We start from the raw sequence: 17,686 nt of genomic DNA, 5'->3' as shown, positions 1-17,686 counted from the left end.
AAACATTGCTAGCCTATGATAAATGGGTTAATTTATACAAATTTTTTTTCATGAAACAAAATAAATAAAAAATATATCCTGTTCAGGGATTTCAACTGTACGTAAGTGAGAAAAATAGGGAAAAGCATGTCTACTCCATCTTCCCAGAAGTGGAAGCCCTGCCTAGCGCTTTTTAAAAGTGCACATCCGACCATGTGAGTCACTGGTTAAATTCTTTCAATGGCTTCCCATCACTAAGGATAAGGACCAAAACCCTTTGCACAGGTCTACTGAACAATCCTGCATGACCTGGCCCCTATCAGTGGTAAATGTTTAATAACCAAATTGGGGAGTAGGAAACCCTGATATGCAGCATTTGCCCATTTCCATGGTGTAAATACTACTATTATGGCCAATTTCAAGCTACTAATGTGAAATTGCTAAATACAGAATTGGGAAGATGTGAACAATGGACTCTTGCACATTACAGACCCATTTTTATCACTCTCTTTGTCACCATGTCACCGTCTCTATGGCAGTGTTAGTCCCTTCCCCTAATTTAAACCATCCAACAACTTCCCAGAACATCTGCAAATAAGATCCCTACCTGTGATCTGGCCTCTCTCTCTGCCCGTCTGTCTGACATCTCTTACCACACTCTCCTTGCTTGATAAGCTTCAAATTTGTTCTCTCAACACATGCTGACCCTACCCACACTGTATTGTTACCAATAAACAAAACAACAACAACAACAAACCCCCCCTCTTGGTGAGGACACACAACAATAAATCCAATGAGTTAGTAAATGTACCTTTTTTTTTTTTTTATGAAGAAAACATATTAAATGAATGGATAACAGATCATGCAGGATCTTTTAGGCCCTTGTAAGGACGTCAGCTGAAATGTCACTCCTCATAGAGGCCTTTCCTAATCACCCAATTTAATGTTGTCTCCGTTTCCCCTCAATTTCATGACCTTGTTTTGTCTCCTTAATAGCATTTCCTGGTTTGTTTGGGTTTTTTTTGTTTTTTTTTTTAATTTTTTTTTTCCAACGTTTATTTATTTTTTTGGGACAGAGAGAGACAGAGCATGAACGGGCGAGGGGCAGAGAGAGAGGGAGACACAGAATCGGAAACAGGCTCCAGGCTCTGAGCCATCAGCCCAGAGCCCGACGCGGGGCTCGAACTCACGGACCGTGAGTTCGTGACCTGGTTGAAGTAGGACGCTTAACCGACTGCGCCACCCAGGCGCCCCATGTTTGTTTTTTTAATGTATTTACCTGTGTATTATTTTCCTACTAGAAATTTGTTTGACTCCTTCATCACCATGTCTCTCCCATTTATAAAAGAACTTTGTACATACTCAATGAATTCATTTAATGAAGGATAAATATGCCCTCAATACCTTAATTTACTATGGGTTTATCATATTCCGCAGGGGCCTTTGAGAACACAATAAATTAGATGATAGAAATCTCAACATGGAATTATCACTCTAACAAAACTTGGGCTAAGAAAAACTTTGTAGGGTTCCTATAATGTTTTAAGGTCTCACACAGTTTTTCTCTTTCCGAGTCTGGCTAAAGCTATGGTTTTCACAGATTTGTTGTTCCTGTTTATGACTAAGACAAGGAAACAAATCACAGTCCTTCCGGTTTGGCAATGCAGTCAACACATTTTATTACCTTCCAATTTTCTTTTAAGAGAAAATGTGAGATTTCAAATAAGCCAATACAAGATTTAAGAGGGATCTAGCGGAGTCGTACCTCTGCATGGTTAGAGATTCTAAAAGGAGGGGCTGGGTCTAGAAATGGGAAGGTGACGTAAAGTACAGGTGCTTTGGCTATAAAGGAAGGTCCCGTAAGAATAAATGATCAAATGCCTCACACACACACACACACACACACACACACACACACACACAATTCAAGACGTACAGCGACTGCAGTTGTGACTACAGAGCAAGAAGCCGAAAGAGGACCGAAAACAGGGAGAAAAGTCCCCATTGTTAGATGACCAACTGAGGAATGGGAGAGATGTGCTCAAGTGTGTGAAGTTGAAACCGTGTACTTGAACCAAAGGCCATTCTAGCACGGACTGGCGTTTCGGGCAGGCTAGAGATGGCATCTCCCAGGCTCCTAAGCCTCCTCCGCCTTTTTCGGGTGGGCAGGTTAAGGCAGGACTGGAGAATGCCTGCACAGTGGGGCCCTGGACAGGTCATTCGGGGAGATCCCGTCTCCCCGTCGAAGCCTGAGCATTTCCCGAACTGGAATCAGGAACCAAACGGTGCCTGGGCCCGGCTCTCCCAGGGAGGCTGCACGTCGGGCCTGGCTCGGAAGTGGGTCGGGACCTGCGACACCACGGGGTCCCGGTTTCGGCAGCAGAAGGCGGGGCGCCCACCCTCGACCCTTCCCCGGCGGAACGCTGCGGAACACCAGCCGGCACTGGAGCGCTGCGGCGGCGGGGAAGCCGGGGCGGGGCCGGGGCGGCAGGTCGCGGCCGAAGCGGAGGAAGCGGCCGCCGCCCCAGCTGAGGGAGTGTGGCCGGGGGCTTCCCGCGGGAAGACGACGAGAGGTAGTCTCTCGAGCGCTTCTAGCCCTCTCGAGCACGTCGGCTCGACCCCGCCCGGCCCCGCCCCAGCCACCGCCTCTTCCACAGCCGACGCTAGGGCCGGGGGGTGGAGGGGAGGGAGGGACCTGCGCCAGCGCCTTTAAGGGGCGTGGCCACATACTCCGCCCCCACACGCCCCTCGCGCGCCAGTAAGGGGAGGGGTGCGGGAGGAGGCGCCAGGGCGGGAGTGGGGGTGAGGGGGGGAGAGCCAGGCGTGCGCTGATGCGCAGGCGCAGTGGCCGGACGACAGACCGTGTGTTTCCAAAATGGCGGCAGCGATGGATGTGGATACCCCGAGCGGCACCAACAGCGGCGCGGGCAAGAAGCGCTTTGAAGTGAAAAAGGTTGGGTCTCGCCAGCGCCTTCCTCAGGGAAGCTAGAGAGGCGCGGATCTGGCTGGCAGGCCCGAGGATGACCAAGGCGCGGAGGAAAGGGCTTCATTGCAGGGCGTTCCTGGGACCGGGTACCAGGAAAGGAAGCTGGGGGGCGGGTCTTAGAGTTGATCGGCGTGACTGCGGCCCACTGCCAATGGCAGTATTGGTTTCGCCTGGAGTCTGAGGGACCAATCACGGATGTGCTTATTGAGATGCTCCGGGTTGCGACTTGGCTAAGGGAGCCAAGCGCCTGAGCTGTCACTGGAGGGGTGGAGGGGTGGGGAGGAGTGGGTGGGGTGGATAGAAGGGGGAGTCGGAGCGATGCGGTGGGTGGAGGATGGGGGCAGTGCGGCGAAAGCCGGGACCTGAGTTCCTACCGCATTGGAGGCCTCTGAGGAGCCCGGCTGGTGATCTCCTTGCCCCGCCCCTTCCCGAAGCTCGGGGTCTCTCTGACTCTGAGGGACCCCAGACCGTTCCTCGACTAATCGAGGCCTCCCTTAGCCCTCTCTCTAGCCTTCGTCCCCTCCGAGTTAAAGTGTCGACAGTCTAACAACTCTTGGTTCTTCTAAGAGGTCTGTTGGTTAGTCATACAGCCGCCCCAGTCCTGTGGTGATAATCCAGAATCCCTCTGTCCAAAAAAAAAAAAAAAAAAAAAGCATGGTGGAATCTGTTAGAAAATGCGAGCCCAAACGTTGTGTCATTTAGGAAGGGTTGAGTACTAGTGGCGAACGACCGGGTGAAAGTGGGGAAGCAAAAACGTGGAACGTGTCTTTTTGCATGAAATGCCTTACAGTGGGTTTGCCAACAGTTGGGGAGAAAAGTACCGATTCCCACATAATATAAAATAAATCTGTTCAAATGAAGACTCTGAAATAGGGAAAATGTTATTCCTGGAACATCTGGCTGAACACTGACAATATTCCCCCTCCCAGTGCTTTTTGGTGTTTCATTGTGGGCACTGCATGCTCAGTTACAGCCAGCAGCCATATTGAAGAATAGAAATAGGGTTTTTTTTTTTCCCTTCAAGTTGAAGGTGTCGGCTGAAAAGTGCTGAAGAAGTTTAACTAGACACAGAATTGGGTTTGAAAGAGCTGAAGGTTTTGGAAGTGGCACCAAATTAGTGGATGAAAAGGGAGTTTGGGAATCTTTATAATTGCAGAAGCCAAAAGGTTGAATTACTTAAATAGTGCTTTTAGATAAACTCTTGATTGGAATTATCTTAACTAAATATAAGTCTGAGCATGTAAGCGGTGAGAACATGTTTATTTGACGGTTGGACCTAGACAAAATTCTTGTGAATTCTAGAGTTCGTTGTGAAATAATCTTGTGAGATTTAAGTGATGACCTTGTTCTGTGTACTGACACTGGGTAATTAGTTATCCAGCTTATCCCACGATTACCCATTTTATGATCCAATCATCATCTTAGTTCATTCTGTTCCTAGCTTTCACCTCCCTCCTCATGCTTGCAAAGTTGCCTTGAAAAGCAGATACTGATCTATGCAGAAATTGAGCTCTTCAGGAGAAACCTGTACAGAAATTCGAGTTTGGGCTTATTAAACCTAAAACAGGCACTTAAAAATTATTCCTCATCTCTTACATTGATATTGTCGATTAAATTATTTTAGGCTGTAGGAAAAAATAAAGATGACTCCTTAATTTCTGTGTTCATATACTCAACCTTTTGGAGAACAGGTGAGCATACGTGTAGCCTGCTGTTGCCCTCTGATAAAATAAGAGTAATGTAATGTCCCCAAACTCTTGTGTTTGGTGGTCTTTGTGGCTCTGGGTTAACTGCAGCCGCAGTGTGCAATCCTAAGAGTGTGCGTGCCTGTGTTACAAGGAGAGTGTATTGTTCCCCCCTTTTTCTCTTTGCAGTGGAATGCAGTAGCTCTCTGGGCCTGGGATATTGTGGTTGATAACTGTGCCATCTGCAGGAACCACATCATGGATCTTTGTAAGTAATTGGAGGAGGATGGGAGGAGATTGAGAAGGTTACAGAGATTGTGCCTATCTTGATGTGCCCAGTTTTTTTCTTCACAAGGAGATATAAAGCAGAGTCAGAACACTTGGTGTCTTCTGCATCTAGTCCATTGGTAGGTTTGAAATAGAGTAGATTTAACGATATCCTGGAGGCATACTCATCTCTCAGAATAAATCTACTCAATCTAAAGATGGCAAGCACACATTTAGAATGAATTGTGGACACAGAGGCACTGTAGATTATTCCTCTATATTTCCGATCTCATACCCAGACTCAAAGGCAAAAATAGTGAAAGGGAGAAAATAAACTTTGAGCTAAAATATTCTATCAAAGCTAGTTTTTGCTTGGCAAGATTTATAAAGAAAGAAGCCAAAGAAGTAAGGAATTCAATGTTAGCCCCAAAGTTTAGAGAACATTGCTGCCAACATCTAAATAGGCAACTAATTGCACTAAAGAAATTCTGTTTAAATCTCCTACAGATTCCATCACACATAGTAGCCAATACATGGTGGATTTGATTATAGCTGTTGATGGGCTAAGTATCCTTATAGTAATAGGAGCGAGAATATTGATCATGTCAGGAACAGCCGAGGTTACTTTTTCATCCAGGTACTAAAATGGTCTGTTAGTGAGATCTGATACAAGCAAAGAAATTTCAACTTTCTGAATCGAGTTGAAATTATAGGCACTTAGAGTTTGAAAATCACTCATCTCGTCTCCAGCTTCATCTTGTACCACTCTCCTGCTCACTATGGTAGTTTCTCTGGCTTACTTTTCATTCTTGAAGTGTCCATGCTCTCTTTTAGAGCCCTTACATATCCTGTTCCCTCTGCCTGGAATATTCTCCCTCTTCTCCCCACTACCTTTGTCTAACCCGTTAGTCTAAATATGAGCCGCAAATGCCAAGTACATACATAATTTAAAAGTTTCTGGTACCCACATTAAAATAAAAAGAAACAGATGATTTGTACTTATTTATCCTGATATATCCAGAATATTTTCATTTCAATATGTAAGTAATATTTTAAAGTGAACTATTTTACTTTTTTTTTTTTTTTTTTTGGTACTAAGTCTTTGAAATGTATTTTACACTGCGAGCACATCTCATTTCAGACTAGCCACATATCAAGTGTTCAGTAGCCACATGAAGCTAGTGGTTACTTTATTGGGAAATGCAGAACTAATCCATAGTTGGTCTTTAGATCTCCCCTTAAACTTGCTCAGAAATGTTTTCCTAACCATACTTACATATACACAGGCTACGACAGTTCTGATAATATTCCAACCACCTCCTATAGTTTCCTTTGTAGTAGCTATTTAATTTAGTTAGTTCTTGATCATTTACTGCTAAATCGCAGCATCTAGCATAGTGTCCAGTACATAATAGGTTCTCACTAAATACTTGCTCTATGAATAATAAAAATACAAAGTAGGGGAATAGTGTGTGATGTTGCAACTTGGAAAGCACCAGTCAAGTAACATGTGTGGTAGTTTATTGCCCTTGGTTTCTTTGAGTTTTGACCCTGTTTACCTTCTCACACAACAGTAGATAGCAGCTACCATGATGTTTAATATAGATAGAAGGAACCCATCACGGAGAAACACATGCACAGTTTTAAATGTGTTTGGGTGGGGTCTTTGATTATATGTTTGCCAATTTTGTTGCTGTGCATTTTCACAAGTAGTTGTGCCCAAAGCAAATTTTATTTTCTTTGGGCTCTCTTCTATAAATAGTTAATGATTTCAAATAACACTGTTTTTGGTTTTTGGTTTTTTTTCTATATTTAAGTCATTTTGTGTCTTTCTGGATGCAAGAGAATGTACTTCTTGGGAGGACCACAACAGACAAAGGCCACTGATATTCTGACTTAGAGTGGAACATTTGAGGGATCAGTGTAGGTCTTCAGTTAGATACCTACTGGCTTCATCATTTATTTTAAATGTTAGGTGAAGCAGTAGAATATGAAACTCTTTTTTTTTTTTTTTTCTTAAGTAAGCTCCATACCTAATGTGGGTCTTGAACTCATGACCCTGAGATTAAGGGTCACATGCTCTACCAACTGAGTCAGCCAGGCGCCTGAGAATATTGAACTCTTATAACAAAAAATTATGAAAGTGTGTTTAAGTCATGTCTTTTTTTTTTAATTGAGAAGTTTATTATTTTTTTAAATATTTTTAAGTCTTTTATTTTAATTCCAGTTAGTTAATACGCAGTGTTCTGTTAGTTTCAGGTGACAATATAGTGATTCAACAGTTCTATACATCACCCTGTGCTCATCATGACAAGTAAACTCCTCAATCCTCATCACCTATTTAACTCATCTTCCCACTCTCCTCCCCTCTAGTAACCATCAGATTATTCTCTAGACTGAAGAACCTGTTTTCAAGTCATGTCTTTTATTCATTCAGTGAATACTCATATCCTGGGCATTTTGATAAGATAAAAACAGTGACTGAGATCAAGCCTTTACCCTTAAGAAACATACCCTTTTGTTTATTACAAACACTAAAGAGTAATCTGGTAGCTACAACTCGGCTTGTCTTCCATTAGAAAATAAATGGATTATGATCCTTGTAAAAGGACTTTTTGTTGAAGCTGAAAATAAGAATCTTGATTTAGCAATGGCCATTTTCTTTTTTTCAACGTTTATTTATTTTTGGGACAGAGAGAGACAGAGCATGAACGGGGGAGGGGCAGAGAGAGGGAGACACAGAATCGGAAACAGGCTCCAGGCTCCGAGCCATCAGCCCAGAGCCTGACGCGGGGCTCGAACTCACGGACCGCGAGATCGTGACCTGGCTGAAGTCGGACGCTTAACCGACTGCGCCACCCAGGCGCCCCGAGCAATGGCCATTTTCTAATAAAGTGTGGCATTAAATGAATGATTATATATACAGCTGTAAATAAATAAGAGTGATTATGGCTGTGCCCCGGTTGGATTCTTCCATAAAGCATTCTTGGTCTGAAGACTTCCTCTTTTGAGTCAAAATTGATACTACATGCCCTCTTACAGCTTTGTATTTATTTTACATTGCTCCGTTTCTTGGTTGTTCTAAAAATACACAGTCTGCTAGGTGTTATTTTCTCCATTACCTCAGATAATTTTGTTCCAGATGAAACGGGCGTCCAGAAGGGCTTAGACCCAGCCTTTGCTGTGAGAAGTTAGCCTCTTCCTAAACCACATGTCCATGCCTGTTTTAAAAATGTGAAATCTGTCCAAGATGAAGCCTTTGCTTCCCTAGCAGTCCTTTGGTGGTAATGCTCTTGTATTGAAGTTTAAAAGTCCCTAAGCTTTATGTATCACATGCAGTAAGCTTCTGCCTTTGCAGGGGTATGACAGGAACCTATTATGTGCTGCTTGATTGTCTGCTCTAGGCTGACAGTAAACAGTTTCCCTGTTTAAATGAACTACTCAACTCCTATACTCACTCTGCACCAACAGCTCCAGAATTCCTATTCGAGAACATTTTACACTCATATTTAGTAATTTCCCATGCCATATCCATTCTTCTTTGGCATTCTAAATTGCAATCCTCTTCCTCCTATATATTTTTGTTCTTTGTTAGGAATTGTCAGGTAAAGAATACATATGTATTTGCTCCCCATTTTCTCTGTAGAAATGGGTTTTGTTTGCTTATTCAAGTACCAAGAGTACTTTGGACTTGGCATAGAAAGACAGAGTCCCTTAAAAATACCTTGACCTGGGGGCGCCTGGGTGGCTCAGTCGGTTAAGCGTCCGACTTCAGCTCAGGTCATGATCTCACGGTTCGTGGGTTCGAGCCCCACATCGGGCTCGGTGCTGACAGCTCAGAGCCTGGAGCCTGCTTCGGATTCTGTGTCTCCCTCTCTCTCTGCCCCTCCCCTGTTCATGCTCTGTCTCTCTCTGTCTCAAAAATAAATAAAACATTAAAAAAAAAAATACCTTGACTTGGAGAAATTTAAACATGATAATGTACTTGGAAACAGTTGTTATTTATTTAAATAATTTTGCCTCTTATTCGGCTGATTTCATAATACATTGTTCTCATCTAAGTGAGAGGATCCAACTTGAAGAACATCAGATTTTATTTTCTCTCCTTTTGAATATGGTAGTGCAGTCACAGCGCCAGTAAATCCTTGAATATACTGCACAGATCCTAGATTGTCCAGTCCTATCAGAGGGAAAATCCAGTTACTGTCTTTAGGGTGAATGTGGATAGCAGGAGGAAGTTCTGTGATTTTAGATCCTTTGCCTTTCATATTTTTGAAGGGTGGAGAAAAACCCATATGGTGTATCTCTTCCCCTAAGACCAAATATATCCATTCAAATCTCAGCATTATTTGCCTACAGTTTTACTGTTTTCCACCGATGGAAGTTTGAAGTAATTGTCTCCTATTAAACAGTCTTTCCTGAACCTTTTTTCTCTTCAAATGGGAGACTCCATTTAGTTACCACCTTCAGAGACCGCAAATGATACATTAGTAATTCTTGTTCCTTGAATATTTATCCCCAGTAGAGTTTTACTCATCAGTTCTTGATCTCAGATTTGTATTCTATTTCACTTCCCCTCTCTTCCCCTTCTATGAAATTGGTACTTGGGTATATTTGCTGTAGTTTGCTCTATGTAGTCACCAGACAAAATCACCTCCGAGGTAGTAAGTATCACCAAGTCGTGTGCCCCAAATCTCTAACCCATTGGCCTTACAGATTTGCTTTGCTTCACAGTGTTTTAAAGATTTTTGAGTTTTGCTGCTTTCACATAGCATATGCTACGGTTTGCCACAGGCCTCTTCTCTCTCCTTTATTTTGCTTCTGTCCCAGTTCACACGTCTGCCTGACCCCTCTAGGGACTGAAGCTTGTTGCCCAGCTATGCCTTCTTGTTGTGAGGGCCTGCGAGACAGCATCTGCCGAGAGTAGGGAGAAGATGCCAGTTCTCAGAACAGGCAGAATTACGAGGTAGCTTTAAGAATTTACTAAATTTCCCAAATTAGGAGTAATCACTTTCATTTGGACAGGTCAGATTATGATGAGAACTAAAATGCACCTTTTCCTTCATAACTCAGTCTGTGAACAAGGATAGGAAATCATTGCAGAGCAAACTGTTAGGTCACATCTCTGCCTTCTGTGCTTCACCCCTTTTTTGTACTCATTCAAAAACGATTATAACTAGTTAACCACTTGAGATTTTGTTCAGGTTTGTACCACCCTCGCCCCCACCCAAATCATGTCCTTTTGTAATTGTGCAGGGAGGGCTGCTATGGACTGAAGGGTCGTTGCTCCTGAGGTCCAGTGATCCTGTCGTTCTTCTTCCTGCAGGCATAGAATGTCAAGCTAACCAGGCGTCTGCTACTTCGGAAGAGTGCACTGTTGCGTGGGGAGTCTGTAATGTAAGGAAACATCTTTCCCTATCAGCATGGCATGTAAACATATTACTACTTTTCCTGCTTTGCCAGTCTTGAAAATAACTAGGAAAAAAATGACTAGCCCACCTTTCTCCCAAAAGGTATACAAATAATAAAAAAGATTTTAAATCTTTGTACTATTCACCTGTTACAGATGAAAAATTACTACTTATTGCAGGGGCACCATATTGTCTTAATTATAAAGTGGACCCACTTTTGTTAGCACTTTGGGGATTCATCTTTGGGAATTGCCTTCAAAGCCTGTGGCAGTGTTTGGAATATTCTCCTGTTGGTAGAAATCCTTACCTTCCGAACAGATTTTTTTTTTTTCTTTAAAGTGCTAGATACCTTGTGGAACTAAGTTTGGTGAATAAATTGATATTCAGGGGCCTGCGTGTATTTTAAAGTATGGCAAATGTACTAAGTTAGGATTTTGTTTTAACATGGCTCATGCCAGAAATGTTTTGTCCAGCATCATTGGACAGAATGTACACCCTTCCATGGTGTGACAGCTGTGAACGATAACAGCATCAAATATGTTATTTCTAGCATGTGTTAAAAATTCATCTGTAGAGCCATATAGTCCTAGTCACGGGAGCTAAAATTGTCCTGTCCGAGCCTCCTGTGCCAAGGGGACAGAGGAACTTCAGCTCCCAGCATGGCACAGGCCTAAGAGTCTCTGGAGTCAGACCCCCATTCCCTGTCCTGGACTCACTTGCTAAGTGACTTCCAAGCAAGGTATTTGACATCCCTAAGCCTGGGCTCCCTCATGTAGGCACAGAGTTATAAACAGGATGAAATGATTTTCTTCTGCCACATAGTAGACATAAGTATTTGTTGAATAAATACTTATAAATACAAATTTGGGGTTTGGTGGTTACTGAGCAGATGGCAGCTGTCAGTACTTTTCCCCATCAGGCTGAGGCTCTCCCCTCCCCGCTCCCCCAAGCCCTGTGCCTTGAGGTGCACCTTCTGAATTCTGCCAGGGCCCTTTGAGGAGTTTCACAGTAGCCTGTAGTGGCCAGGGGACACCTTTGTTGTTTATGGGGATAAAGAAAACATAATCTGGTTCCTTGCTCTGCCTGACATTCAGGCATGTACTAAAAGCCATGTTATTTTTTTGGTGGAAGGAAAAGGGAGTGAAGTTGCCCTTAAATTTGGCTACAGAGAGCCTAGCTCAGGGAGCCTGCCATAAGGGAGAGCTGGCATGGTGCGGCAGAAACCTTCGGACTAATGCTGGCTTCTAGTTCTGGGTCTTCTCGCCAGCTCCGTGAATTGGCAAGTCCCGCGATTTGTCTGGGTTTCGCTTCCCTGTCTGCACGATGAAGGTAATAATACCTGTCCCGATTGCTCTGAGGCTCCAGTTAGGTGATATGTGTTAGCATCTTCTGTAAAGTGTAAAGCACTGGTCAACGTACTTTAAGACTGCTAAACATACCCATGAGCAGACCTTAGGTCATGAACAGGAAGAAAGTTGGGACCAGGTGGTCCAGCGATTGCTGTCACCTGCCTCACAGCCTCTTTCCCTCCATCTTCTGCGGTAGCTGCAGCGTACAGGGACCCGATGCCTGACGGGGGAGGGGGGACATGGAGAGAGGGGTCTTGAGTACTCTTAGGTGTCCCTGCCACCTGGTCATTGAGAAAAATGCCTCAGTCTTCTGCTTTTTAGAAATTTTGTTCTCTTTTACAAAGAGCTGCGTGAGAGTTAGGGAGTTGTGCGGAAGGGATCGCGTGAAAGCTCTCACTCTGGGAAAGTATTTGTCCTGTTGAGCATCCATAGCGTACTAGCTGTGGGTTCCACTTTTAGTTACTGAATTCTGTTCTTGTCTTTATCGGAAGACAGCGCACGTGATAATAATCCACTCAGTGACTCTTCTTGAAGTTCCATGCATGTTTTGGTAGCCTTGCTGACCAGATTTCAAGGCTGCTATTAAGTCAAGTTTGTGAAAGTTTTCATTATTTTGTTGGGGTGCCCACATTACTCCCCTGTCCCCCACCTGAGCCAGCCCCTCACAGACGAGAGGAAACCACACCTGCTGCTGCTGTCTTGCCACTCTGCTCCCGGAGAGGGAGGAGAGCAAAGGTCCAGGCGGTGGTGGTGTGGTTAGTGTCTACATGTCATTAACCCACTGCGTGCAGCTTTTCCTTTCCCCCAAACCTGAAAGCCGCCTCATAGCTCTCTGTCAGTTACCAGCTTTCTTAGTATTCTTGCCGTTTTACTTCTTGCCTCGATCACGAAATAAACCATTTGATGCTCCTTTAGCTGCTCGTATGCAGTTGGTCCGTCATCATGCTTCCTTTTACCCTAATTTTCTATCTCATTCCTTTTTAAAAGGACATGCCTCACCCCTTAAAGGCTTCCTGAGTACTGAGCTATTGTAATATCAGTACATCTTTGAACAAATCTGGAAATGAGGTCCTTGGAACAGAGTTGAGCTGGGTGTGGGAAGATTGGGGAAGTGCCTGTCTCAGCTCTGGGTGGGTGGCAGTGGCAGCGTGCTACCCCAGGCTGAGGAGAAGACGCTGCTCCCGGGGTTCCCATTCTCCAAGATGGGGGAGGGGCAGTTGGGGACCACGCAGGGGGGAAGTTTCAAATCTGCGTGTGCTCAAGGGCTCCCGGCTTGTGTCTGAGGAAAGTACAGGAAAGTAGAAGCCTTTCCTTATAGCCAAATGAGACCAGGAGGCCACATTCCACCTTCCCTTAAGGGAAGGGGAGAGAGGGGCGCCTGGGTGGTGCAGTCGGTTAAGCGTCCGACTTCAGCCAGGTCACGATCTCGCGGTCCGTGAGTTCGAGCCCCGCGTCGGGCTCTGGGCTGGTGGCTCGGAGCCTGGAGCCTGTTTCCGTTTCTGTGTCTCCCTCTCTCTCTGCCCCTCCCCCGTTCATGCTCTGTCTCTCTCTGTCCCAAAAATAAAAAAAAACGTTGAAAAAAAAAATTAAAAAAAAAAAAAAGGGAAGGGGAGAGAGCATACCGGCGGACCATGCACCGTGCTTCCTAAGTAGTTTCTTCTCTTAGTGGTTACAACATTCTTAACAGATGTTTCAGTGAGCATGGCCTGTACCTGACCACGGCGTAAGCAGTTGTTGCCCTTTTGCCTCCCGTTGTTGTCTCCCATTGCTCTCCAGCCCCGTGTGTCACCACTCCAGTGCCCCTGAGACGCATTATCAGTGGATGGCCAAGCCCGCACAGGATGATTTTTAATAAAATGTGTCTTTTCTTCCAGCATGCTTTTCACTTCCACTGCATCTCTCGCTGGCTCAAAACACGGCAGGTGTGTCCGTTGGACAACAGAGAGTGGGAATTCCAAAAGTAGGTGTCTCTGGCTGTTTTGACGTTGTAAGACTGGGTATTATGGTCCGTGCCCTTCTTTGACTCACCCCAGGCTGGAGGGCGCATAGTCTCAGAAGATGGACACATGAAACATACCTTGTTTTACAGACTAACTTTTGGTTAAGCAAGGACTCATCTGTGAGGAAAATGCACAAAGGTGTGGCATCCGAGAGTGTGCCAGCTCCCAGGGTCTGTGAAAGTAGAATATAGGAGAATCTGCTAACTATTAAATATTTCCAGAATCACATCCGTAATAAGGATCCAGGGGCTCACCAATGTCAGGTATCTTTCCTTTGGGCTAGAATTACATCCACCGATCCTGTTTCATTGGTTTATCTCATGCTGATTAATTCTGATATAGTATTTACGGTTATATCGACTAAATTATTATATAAATAAAACATGACATGGTAGATTTCTTAAAATTCAAATAGTCAAGAGGGCATACCAGAAAAAATTAGTTTCCCACCTTAGACTCCTAATCCCAGTCTCACAGCTGACCGTCAGCTTCTTAGTACTTCTGACTATCCACACGCATGCTTGCATGTACACGGGTAGATACACATGTATAATTTTAATATAAATATGAGCATCCTACATAGTAATTCACCTTGCTTTTTCATTTCATACATTTTAGAGTTAGTTTTTCTATATCCACATATATCCTTTCTGATGGTTGCATTTTTTTATGTTGACGTACCATAATTTATTTAATCAGTCCCCATTGATAGACATTTGGGTTTCAAATTTTTCACTGTTAGTATGTAGGGATGAACATCCTTACACATGAATCTTTGTGAATATGTGCGTGTATATTTGTAGCAGTAGTTCCTAAAAGAGGACTTTCTGGGTAAAGAATGTGTACCTTCTTTATTTTTTATTTTTTTATTTAAAAAACATTTTTTTTAATGTTCATTTAGTTTTGAGAGAGAGACAGCAAGCTGGGGTCGGGGGGGGATGCAGAGAGAGGGGAACAGAAGATCTGAAGCGGGCTCTGCACTAACAGCACAAAGTCAGAGTTCAACGTGAGGCTCAAACTCACGAACCGTAAGATCATGACCTGAGCCAAAGTTGATGCTTACCCAAGTAAGCCACCCAAGCACCCCCCCCCATTTTTTATTTTTGATATTGTCGGATTTTCCTTTCCCAAGAATGCATTCTAATTGACGCTCCCTCTAAACAATGCAACAGAATGCCCCCTTCTCCATTTCCTGTCAACGCTCTATTATGGCACTTTCCCACCTTCACTAGTCTGATAGTTGAAAACTAGTATTCAGTTGCCTTTTCTGAATTTTGAGTGAGATTGGGCTACTTACCATGTTTTTATGCCTCTTTTTCTGTGAATTGCCCTTTTTTGTTGCTGTTGAGTTTTTGATCCTTTTCTTTATCAAATTTTTTATGAGAAAGGAGGTTTTTATTTAAACATGAGTTTTGATTAACAGGATATAATGAGATTTATAAAACAAAAATTGGGATTCTTTAGTTTGTTAAATGTTTAGAAATCCGTTATTGGTACAGATATTTTCCTTTTAGACTTATTTATTTGGTAAAGAATTTTGGAACTCTAACCCAATGCATGTTCATTTTTTAAGAAACCTGTCAAACACTCAGTGTTTAACTCCTACCATTGTTCTTCATTCAGCATGTATGCTACATAATGTGTAAGATGTAAAAACATATGAGACAGTCCTTCCCCCTCCTTAGGGAGCTTGAGGCCTTCATAACTGGCTCTGCCCTGGAGCAGGCTCCGAATTCCGTTTTGGACCACAACTGTCCCATGTTTCCCATGGAATATTCCCAGGACTGAGCCTAGAAGGGGGGGGGGGGGGGGGGGGGGGGTGAAGAATTCCTCATGTTGGGCTCTGACAGCACCACCTTATCCCGCAGTTAACGGTACATTGGGAAAACAAATTCCTAGGAAAAAGTTGCGGCATTCTTTAATCTGATGGACAACTTCTGGGTTGCTCTCCAGTCCACTAACAAACACTGGAGCTCTACCCTGTATGGAATTTGGCACAACTTTTTTCTAGACAGTATTCAAGTGGATTTCTTGTGGAAATGCAAAAAAGATCTAGTAGTCCTTTGGGCTGATCGAAGCCATGACCCAGAATTTCATTGCCCTGGGGTCCACCCATGTATCAAAGTATTTTAATCAGAGGCTAACTATTCAGAAAGAACCAGGACAGAGGCCCCTGGGTGGCTCAGTTGGTTAAGCATCTAGCTTCTGCTCAGGTCATGATTTCAAGGTACGTGGGGTCAAGCCCCACATCGGGCTCTACGCTGACAGCTCAGAGCCTGGAGCTGCTTTGGATTCTGTGTCTCCCTCTCTCTCTGCCCCTCCCCTGCTCACACTCTGTCTCTGTCTCTCTTAAAAATGAATAAAAAACATTAAAAAAAAAACAAAAAAACAGGACAAAGATTGAGTAAGACAACAAGGAAGGATTTTTGTTCAAGAAATCCATTTATATATAGAAGAAATTTCCCGGCCCTGTTTATTTTTATAATCTTGTTAGAGCCAAATTTTGGCTTTTGGGGAAATCAGAAACTACCTGAAATCCATACCTCTCTACAGTTCTCTTTCTCAATGTGATCAGGCTGGAAATTGGACCTGGTGATAGATTTTGAAACTGAAGGCTGTTCAATGACTATTCCCTGTATTTGCCTGAGTTAGCAGAGTTGAAGTGAAAATAGCCTGCAAGCGGAAGGGAGGCCGAGTGCTCAGGGGTGTCTGAGCCGCTGACTGGAGCCAACAGGACAGTTCCCTTTCATAGCCACTGGCTCCTCCTTTTCCCTCTTGCTTCCCTAATACTGCCCAGCATATCTGGTGACTGGGAGAGTCAGGTGGGTATAGGTGAGTCCCATGGAGGGACCATCACTAAGAAGGGGATAGTAGGTAGGAGTACCTGGGTGGCTCAGTCGGTTAAGCATCCAACTCAGGTCATGATCTCATGGTTCATGGGTTCAAGCCCTATGTCGGGCTCTGTGCTGACAGCTCAGAACCTGGATCCTGCTTTGAATTCTATGTCTCCCTCTCTCTGTATCCCTCCTCTACTTGTGCTCTGTCTCTCTCGCTTTCAAAAATAAATAATAAACATTAAAAAAAATTTTTTTAAAGAAGGCGGTAGTAGGTAAAATGTTACAAAGGACAAAATGAAAGGGGCAGAGAAGGTTTTCATCACATTTCCTCATGTGTTTTTAGCAGATTTTATAGCCTCAAACAGGAAATTACTAAGGAATTAATAAAATGATATACTTTGTCTTTCAGGTATGGGCACTAGAAAGAAAATTCTTCCATCGAGCTCAACTGTTCTGTTATTCATTTAATGACTTGCCCTCCTGTTACTTAAGTATAAATTAGATAGAACTGTGTCTTTTCTGCTTTGTCTTTTCAGTTTGCTATTCCTGCAGCCATATTGTATTCTGTGTCAAATAAAATCCAGTTGGATTCTAGAATAGATGCTGTCTCTTGTGTATGTGAAAAAAGTGAACATAAAGGCTGGAAAGCCAGCTTTTGAAAGTGACATGTTTGTTCATTAGAGCAGAGTTGTCCTGTGAGTCTGCCGCTTGGTCACCAGGGATCCCGATCCACAGCCCGCTCGCTGATGGCAGCCTTGGGTAGGTCATCTCTCTGCTCTTCCTTTCCCTTTAGAACGGCTAAAAGGCATCATATGCGCACAGAAAGAGGCTTTGTAAAATGTAAAACCACTATACAGATGTTAACTTTGACCATGTGTGACATGTTGCTTTCTCTTCTTAGTTTAGAAAAATAAACCGGAAAAAATCTAATACGTAATTTTGGCTGGCGAAAGAATAATTTGTAGGCTCAAGCTGAAAATTGGTGTCACTTAGAATGGAATTGAAAAAGAAAATTCAAGTTGCCTCTGTCACCACCATCTTTTGTAATTTGTTCAAAATGTCTTAGCCATGGGGACGCCTGACTGGCTCAGTCAGTAGAGCATGCAACTCCATCTTGGTTGGGGTCATGAGTTTATGCCCCGTGTTGGGCAGAGATTAAACAAAAAAGGCTT

At 43.6% G+C, this 17,686-nt stretch overlaps 1 protein-coding gene across 1 annotated transcript; it reads left to right on the top strand.

Moving 5' to 3' along the window:
- Nucleotides 1–2,800: 2,800 nt before the first annotated feature.
- On the top strand, nt 2,801–17,451 carry RBX1 (ring-box 1). The gene is made up of 5 exons (XM_040490731.1): nt 2,801–2,932; nt 4,840–4,918; nt 10,244–10,314; nt 13,552–13,637; nt 16,924–17,451. The coding sequence occupies exons 1-5, from the start codon at nt 2,855–2,857 to the stop codon at nt 16,934–16,936; spliced, it is 327 nt and encodes a 108-aa protein (XP_040346665.1). The 5' UTR covers nt 2,801–2,854; the 3' UTR covers nt 16,937–17,451.
- Nucleotides 17,452–17,686: the final 235 nt, after the last annotated feature.

Source organism: Herpailurus yagouaroundi, unplaced genomic scaffold, assembly GCF_014898765.1.
Source record: "Herpailurus yagouaroundi ecotype Mexico unplaced genomic scaffold, PumYag 182, whole genome shotgun sequence".
Classification (NCBI taxonomy): Eukaryota; Metazoa; Chordata; class Mammalia; order Carnivora; family Felidae; genus Herpailurus; species Herpailurus yagouaroundi.
Note: the sequence above shows the minus strand (reverse complement) of the source record. Positions and strands in the feature narration are given on the sequence as shown.